The sequence below is a fragment of the Notechis scutatus genome, chromosome 1 (genome assembly GCF_049901735.1).
Source record: "Notechis scutatus isolate UNSWTSFEM ecotype Mainland chromosome 1, rNotScu1.2, whole genome shotgun sequence".
In the NCBI taxonomy this organism is placed as follows: Eukaryota; Metazoa; Chordata; class Lepidosauria; order Squamata; family Elapidae; genus Notechis; species Notechis scutatus.
Window position 1 is genome coordinate 1,917,887 of NC_142009.1, and position 7,449 is coordinate 1,925,335.

The following is a 7,449-nucleotide window of genomic DNA, read 5'->3' on the forward strand; positions in this document are numbered from 1 at the left end:
GGGAGGGATGGACGGGGATACTGTTGGACTACAACTCCCAAAGCTCCGCCATGAAAGGCCACCAATTCCCATGACCTCCCCTCGATGCGCACGCGCCTTCCTTTCGAAAGCCGACCACGCCCCTCCTATTATTATTATTTTCTTCTCCCTTCCCCCCCTACCCCCGGCAGGACTTAGTTTAGCGCTCGCGCGCGAGCCTCCTTGGTGAAAGTCCCGCGTGGCTTGGCCGGGCGGCTCTCGCGAGACTTAGCGCTTATAAAAGGCAGGCGGCGTTCACGCGGCCGCCTCTTTTCCGCTCAGCCAAGATGGCGCCGAAGGTGAAGAAGGAGGGTGAGCGCGGGCCTCGCGGCCCGAAGTGGGTTGCCGGTTCCCCCTTCCTCCCTCGCCCTTACCCGAAACTGCCTTAGCGTGGCCTCCCCGGGGAGGTGGGCCCGGCTGGGCGCTTCCCTTCCCGCCTTTCCCCTCAGAAAGGCAGCGTGGCCTCCTTACATGCCCCCCTCAGAATGGGGCTGGATGACCGCCCCCCCCCATTCTCTTGAGACCCTTCCCATCTCTCTCTCTCTCCCTCCCCCACATTTAATCGCGCCTCCCGGTTCTCTTGCTGCTGGATTACCGCGCCCATCGTCCCCGGCCTGACGAGGCCTTTGATTATAATAGCCCAGCCTAATTGGAGGGAACTGTGACTGGGGATCGCAGTGCCCATCATCCGTGGTCTGAGGAGGCCTTTGATTAATTGGCTGGGCCTGATTGGGGCTGTCATTGGGATCAACAGTGCCCATCATCCCCGGCCTGACGAGGCCTCTGATTGTCATGGCTCAGCCTAATTGGGGGAGCTGTGATTGGGGATCACAGTGCCCATCAGCCCCGGCCTTTGAGTATTCTGGGAGTTGAAGTCTACAAGTCTTAAAGGGGCCAAGTTTGGGGACCTCTGAATTAACCAGAGGAAGGACTTCCCTCCAGATGTTAGGGTTGCTCCAACAGTGGAGGTTTTTATAGGATCTCCTGCCTGAGCAGGGGGTTGGACTAGAAGACCTCCAGGGTCCCACCCTACTCTTGTTAAGTTAGCTGTCCCCCCCCCTTCTACGGGCCGTTTGTTACCCTTGGATTTTTCTTTCTTTCCAGGCCTTTTACTCCCTTGGTTGGTGTCCTCTGGCATTGACTGTTTTATTTGTGTTCTTAAAATGTGCTATTTTCAGGATGGAGGCTTTAGCTTTAGTGAATGGTTGTGATTGTAGCCACGTGGAGCTGGTGCGCCTTGATCCTGGGCAAAGCTTTGTGCCTTTTGGAGCTCCCCCCCTGCCTGTTCCCCACTGGGCTAATGGAGACCTCCCTTTCCTTCCCAGGCTGGACCATTATGCCATTAAGTTCCCACTGAGCAAGGAGTCAAGCACCAGCGGAGGGGGTTCTGGGGGTTGAAGTCCACGCATGTTAAAGATGCTGAGGTTGAGAAGCACCAATGGGCCACATTCTCTCACAGTCTGTGTTGCATCCTTAAAGCCCACCATAATTGGTGCCCTTTGCATTTCGTGTAACGTATTTTTGGCTAGACTGTCCCAAAGGTGCTTTCCCAAAAGGCAACTAGACTTGCTTGGATTTTTTCCTTGAAACTGTTTCTCTTCTCATCCAAGAAGCTTCTTCAGTTCTAGCTTAGTGAGAGCTGGAGAAGCTTCTTGGATGAGAAGAGAAACTTTAAAAAAAATATTATTTGCCTTTTGGAAAAGCACCTTTGGGACAACCATGACCTGTGGATGATGGAGAATCTCCATGGACATTTGGCTGGGCTTCCACCTTGTTGATGCATCCTGTTTTATCAGCAGCCATGATTCTTGGGTGGGGGGGAGAGGACCTGCAAATCTTTGAGACCCCTTGGAGGCTTGTGGAGGGAGCAGAGGAATGGATGGCCCAGATTACAAGCCTGAGGTCTTCTGTACTAAACCCCTTTCTTCCTCCTCCTCCCCGCAGCCGTCCCAGCGAAGACAGAGGCAAAATCCAAAGCACTCAAAGCCAAGAAAGCCGTCTTGAAAGGAGTCCACAGTCACAAGAAGAAGAAAATCCGGACATCGCCCACCTTCCGGAGACCAAAGACTTTGCGGTTACGGCGGCAGCCCAAGTATCCCCGGAAGAGCGCCCCACGGAGGAACAAGTAGGTTGGGTCCTTCCCCCCCCCCCCCGAAACTCAAAGGGCTTCCACCTTGACAGTAGTGAACCTTTAGAACAGGCCTGTCCAACCTGCCATCCATGGGCTGCTAGGGAGGATTGTAAACTTAACATTACAGATAGTCCTCACTTTATGCCCATAATTGAGACCAGCTGATAAGGGAGTCACTGCAGTTGTGAAGTGAATCTGGCTTCCCCCATTGGCTTGTCAGAAGGTCGCAAAAGAGGATCATGGGACACTGTAACGGTCATAAATAGGAGTCAGTTGTCCAGCATCCGAATGTAAATTGTAAGCACCCCCCCCCCCCCCCCCCCCCCCCCCCCCCCCCCCCCCCCCCCCCCCCCCCCCCCCCCCCCCCCCCCCCCCCCCCCCCCCCCCCCCCCCCCCCCCCCCCCCCCCCCCCCCCCCCCCCCCCCCCCCCCCCCCCCCCCCCCCCCCCCCCCCCCCCCCCCCCCCCCCACGGATGCAGCAAGTTCCAATTTTGTTTTGTCTGGAGACCATGGGGCTTCTTGAGCAAGTACAACAGCTAGAAAGATGCTAGGGACTGTTGAATTTGCAGGGGCCTTAGAGAAAGCAGTTCTGCACGACAGGACAGAAACCCACCATCTTATTCTCTACCTGGAAGCCCTCCAGCTCTTCTCGGGGCTCTCTCTTCCCTGCCTCCTGCCCCTTCCAGTTCTTTTTTCCAGGTTAAACCTCCCCAGTGCCCCCATCTGTTCTCCCAGGCCTTCCCTTATATTCCTGGGGCCTCTGGACGTGTTCCAGTTTGCCGAGAGCCCTTCTCCAAATCCGGTGCCCGGATTGTGGTGCTACCCTCCTGGTGGCGGCCTGATTTGATGTCCCTTTCTGCTCAACCAGGTTATTCCTGTTGGCCCTTCACAGGTGGTGAAGAAGCCCCTTTGTTCAGGGTCGAGGCTGCGCGTGATGAAGCTTTAGCGACCAAAGTCTGAATGGCTGTGATCGTAGCCACAAAGAGCTGATGCACCTCAGTCCTGGGCAAAGCTTTGTACTTTTTGGGGCTCCCCCTGGCCTGTTCCCCGGCAGGGCTAATGAATACCTCCCCTTCCCTTCCCAGGCTGGACCATTATGCCATCATCAAGTTCCCACTGACCACGGAGTCGGCCATGAAGAAAATTGAGGACAACAACACGCTGGTCTTCATCGTGGACGTCAAGGCCAACAAGCACCAGATCAAACAGGCGGTCAAGAAGCTGTATGACATTGACGTGGCCAAGGTCAACACCTTGATCAGGTAAGAGAGCAGGTGGGGAGCGTGACGGGGATGGGTCCCGGGGCCATTTCGTGCAGATGATGGTTGGATTTTCCGACTGAGCTAAGTGATGTTTTCAAAGGAACCTCTGATGCACGAAGAATCCTTTAGAGCAGCAGGGCTCCACCCTTGGCCACACTGTGTCTGGTGGACTTCAACTCCCAGAATTCCCCAGCCAGCTTCAAGACTAGTGGAGTTGAAGTCCACCAGCCTTAAAGCTGGCTAGGAAGTTCAGGCTGGGGGATTCTGGGAGTTGTCCACTTAAAAGTGGCTAAGATTGAACTCCCATGTTTTAGAGAGAGTGGAGGGAATATGTGGTTAATATGAAACTTAATAAAGTTAGCCCAGCTTAAAATCTATTGGGAAGGATCCATCTCTTGTTAAAACAGCCATTCTGACTGGCAGAACCGAAGTCAGAACCGTTGGAGTTCGGGTCGTTTCTAGTCGAAGCACTTCGAAAATAGATTTAGAGCAGAATCCAGTGATCTGAAGCTGTAAACAGTGTCCAATGGCAACTTTAAGACTTGGGGACTCCAACTCCCAGAATTCAACTTTAAGACTTGGGACTTCCACTCCCAGAATTCAACTTTAAGACTTGGGGGACTTGGGGACTCCAACTCCCAGAATTCAACTTGGGTCAACCAGAATTCAACTTAAGACTTGGGACTCCAACTCCCAGAATTCAACTTTAAGACTTTCCACTCCCAGAATTCAACTTTAAGACTTGGGGACTTCAACTCCCAGAATTCAACAGACTTGGGGACTCAACTCCCAGAATTCAACTTTAAGACTTGGGGACTCAGCCAGCAACTTAAGACTTGGGGGCTGAGGAATTCTGGGAGTTGAAGTCCACAAGTCTTAAAGTTGCCAAGGTTGGACACCCCTGGTGTAAACTCTCTAGCAACAAGTGGCTTAGTGCTTTTCCCCACCCTGGGCATGTGGGAAAGAGAAGCATCCGTGGGTAAATTTTGTGTCAGATGAAATCAGGAGATGGTAGGTGTTCCTTGACTTACACCACAATTGAACCCAACATTTCCGTAGCTAAGTGAAAGTTAAGTGAGTTTCGCCCCATTTTAGGATCTATGTTGTTAAGTGAATCACTGCTGTTCTGAAACTAGTAGCATGGTTGTTAATTGGATCTGACTTTCCTGCTGACATAGGATAGAATAGAATTCTTTTATTGGCCAAGTGTGGTTGGTCACACAAGGATCACACGATAGTCTTGGTGCAAATGCTCTCCGTGCACATAAAAGAAAAGATACATTAGTCAAAAAAAGTCAAGAATCATCAGGTACGACACTTAGTGATAGTCACAGGGGACAATAAGCCATCAAATCACACTGGGAAACAGTCCATATAAATCGTAAGGATACAAGTGACAAAATTACAGTCATACAGTCACAAGTGGGAGGGGATGGGCGATAAGAAGTGATGAGAAGATTAATAGTAGTGCAGACTTTGTAAATAGTTGGACCGTGTTGAGGGAATTATTGGTTTAGCAGAAGGTCGCAGAAGTGGATCACATGACCCCGGGAGAATGCAGCCGTCATAAATAGGAACCAGTTGCCAAGTGGCCAAATTTTGATCACGTGGCCACGGGGATGGCTGCAACGGTCATCAGTGAAAAACGCTCCTCATTCAGTTTTTATCAGCAGCGTTGTAATGTTGGTCACTAAAGGAATGGTTGTAACCCGAGGACTAGCTGCATTCCATCGGTTTCGTTTGGGTCGGCAGCCTCTGCTCTGGGGGAATCAGACTGCGCCCCAATTCCTGTGCTGAGGAAGCCAGTCAAGTCCTAGATCAGCAGAAGGAAAAACATTGGCATTAATACCTGTAAATGTCTTCGGAGATTCTCCAGCCATCCAGGTTGTCCCAAAGGTGCTTTTATTTTATTTTTCCCAGGAGGCAATGAGGTTTTTCTTTTGAAGACTTTTTGCTTCTCATCCAAGAAGCTTCTTCAGCTCTGACCCGACAGTAGGGAAGGATTGATATTCCTTGCAGACAGCTGGTCATTTGCAACCTTTGAGAGGGTCGTTGAGGCCACCTGGAGGTTGACCCCCCCTGAGGACACAGATAAACCTCCAGGCTCTTTAAAAAGGAGGCAAATGACCAGCTGTCTGCCAGGCGGATAAATCCTTCCATTCCCCACCATCCGGTCAGAACTGAAGAAGCTTCTTGGATAAGAAGTGAAACATCTTCAAAGAAAAACCAGGACGTCCCGTTGCCTCTTGGAAAAAAAAAAAAAAGCACCTTTGGGATGAATACAGGTGACTGAAGGAAGAGGCGTAAGCGGAGGGACTCCCTGTGTGTCCCTGGCACCGTTTTTCATTCTGCAGATTTAGGGCTTTCTTTAGTGACTAGGTGGAGGGCTGTCAGTGGAGGGGACCGCCTGCCTTCAGCCCCGGGCGTTCAGAGACCTCCGGGGATTGGAACCGTCTCTCGATGGCTAGAAAGGGGGGATCCTTTTATTTTCCGGGGCTTAAGTCTCCCTGCCTCCTTCCAGGCCCGACGGGGAAAAGAAAGCTTACGTCCGCCTTGCTCCAGATTACGACGCCCTCGATGTGGCCAACAAGGTAAGACCTCTCGTGTGTTACGGGACTTGCTTCCGTGGGAGATGAGGGGGTGGGGTGGGGGGCTCTCTTTTAGGAAGGGGGGAAGAAGGTCTGCTTTTGGGGGAGGCTTGGATCCCCCGAGACAAGCGAGAAAAGGAGGCGGCTGACCAGAGTTTCTGGCTCTTTTTCAGATTGGGATCATCTGAGCGAAGGCCGGCCAGAGCGGCTCAGACACCCAGCATTTGTCCAAGTGGTTTACAAACTGTTCTTCAAAACCAAGCTAAGATTTACAATAAATGACCCTGAACACCCTGAACGGTTTCCACCCTTTGCTTTCCAGTCTTGTAAGAGAAGAGTTGGTGGAGGGAGGCCGTGTGCCGCATCCCCTCTCCTAAAGGGTGGTTGTCCCCATTCCAGGTCGTCCCTGACTTAACGGCCACAACGGAGCCCAGATTGGGGGTGGATGGTTCTCACCGTCAGGAAATGTTCTCCGGATTTCCAGGTTGAATCTCTCCTGGTTCAGTTTCTTTCTCTGGCCTTTGGGGAGGGGGGGGCATTTTGGAGAATAGCTTGACCCCCCCTCATGCCCCAAAGCCCCCCCAGAAGGCCAGACAAGAAGCAAGAGATCAAGGAGAGAAGCAGCCAAGAACTGAGGAGGAATTTCCTGGTAGGATCATTAATGGAACCACTGGCCTCCGGAAATTGTGAATGCTCCAACACTGGGAGTTCTTAAGAAGAGATTGGATATAACCATTTGTCTGAAGTGGCACAGGGTTTCCTGCCTAAGCAGGGGTTGGACTAGAAGACCTCCAAAGTCCCTTCCCACTCTGTTTATTCTACAGTATATTCTAGCCTAGTCTGTATTCATTCTACTATATTCTATTCCACAAGTCTAGTCCATATTCTATTTATATTCTAGTCAAGTCTATATTAGACTAGAAGGAGGAAGGCCTGGTTGTCCCTGGGGTCGCGATGGGCAGGACACAACTCTGCAACTAACAACTAGTCCATATTCTATTCTATATTCCAGTCCTGTTTCTGTTCAGTCCTATTCCTGTCCTCCTGCCCTTCCCAAACCAGGCAGCTCCCCGCCGGCTGTGCCGCCACTGCTGCCGCCAGCCACCACCAGGTGTCCTCACCTGTCTCTGAGCTGCCCTCTGAATTACACTTCCGCTTTGGTCCATCTCACCTGAACCACCTGGCTGATTGACGGCCTCCTAAGAGAACCCCGTCCCTAGACACACGCATCCAATCCTCAGGGTTCAAGCCTGCAGGTAAAAACTTAGAAAAATCCAAAGGCCAGGAAGTTTAACAAGGTGGTGTCCCCAGGGCCGCCTCCTGCTTGATCCCAGAGAGCCCTGGACCCCAGGGGTCTCCCACCTGGCCACTGGACTTCGACTCCCAGAATTCCCCAGCCAGCTTCGCTAGACTTCAACTCTCTCTCTCTGCCTGCTTACTCTCTTGTCATC

The 7,449-nt window shown here is 52.1% G+C and overlaps 1 protein-coding gene and 1 non-coding gene across 2 annotated transcripts; both read left to right on the forward strand.

The window, feature by feature from the left end:
- Positions 1–283: 283 nt before the first annotated feature.
- RPL23A (ribosomal protein L23a) lies at positions 284–6,289 on the forward strand. The gene is made up of 5 exons (XM_026691394.2): positions 284–330; positions 1,963–2,143; positions 3,234–3,410; positions 5,932–6,001; positions 6,172–6,289. The coding sequence occupies exons 1-5, from the start codon at positions 306–308 to the stop codon at positions 6,184–6,186; spliced, it is 468 nt and encodes a 155-aa protein (XP_026547179.1). The 5' UTR covers positions 284–305; the 3' UTR covers positions 6,187–6,289.
- On the forward strand, positions 3,461–3,525 carry LOC113428863 (small nucleolar RNA SNORD42). Its single transcript, XR_003373017.1, has one exon. It is a non-coding gene; the product is annotated as a small nucleolar RNA SNORD42 (small nucleolar RNA).
- Positions 6,290–7,449: the final 1,160 nt, after the last annotated feature.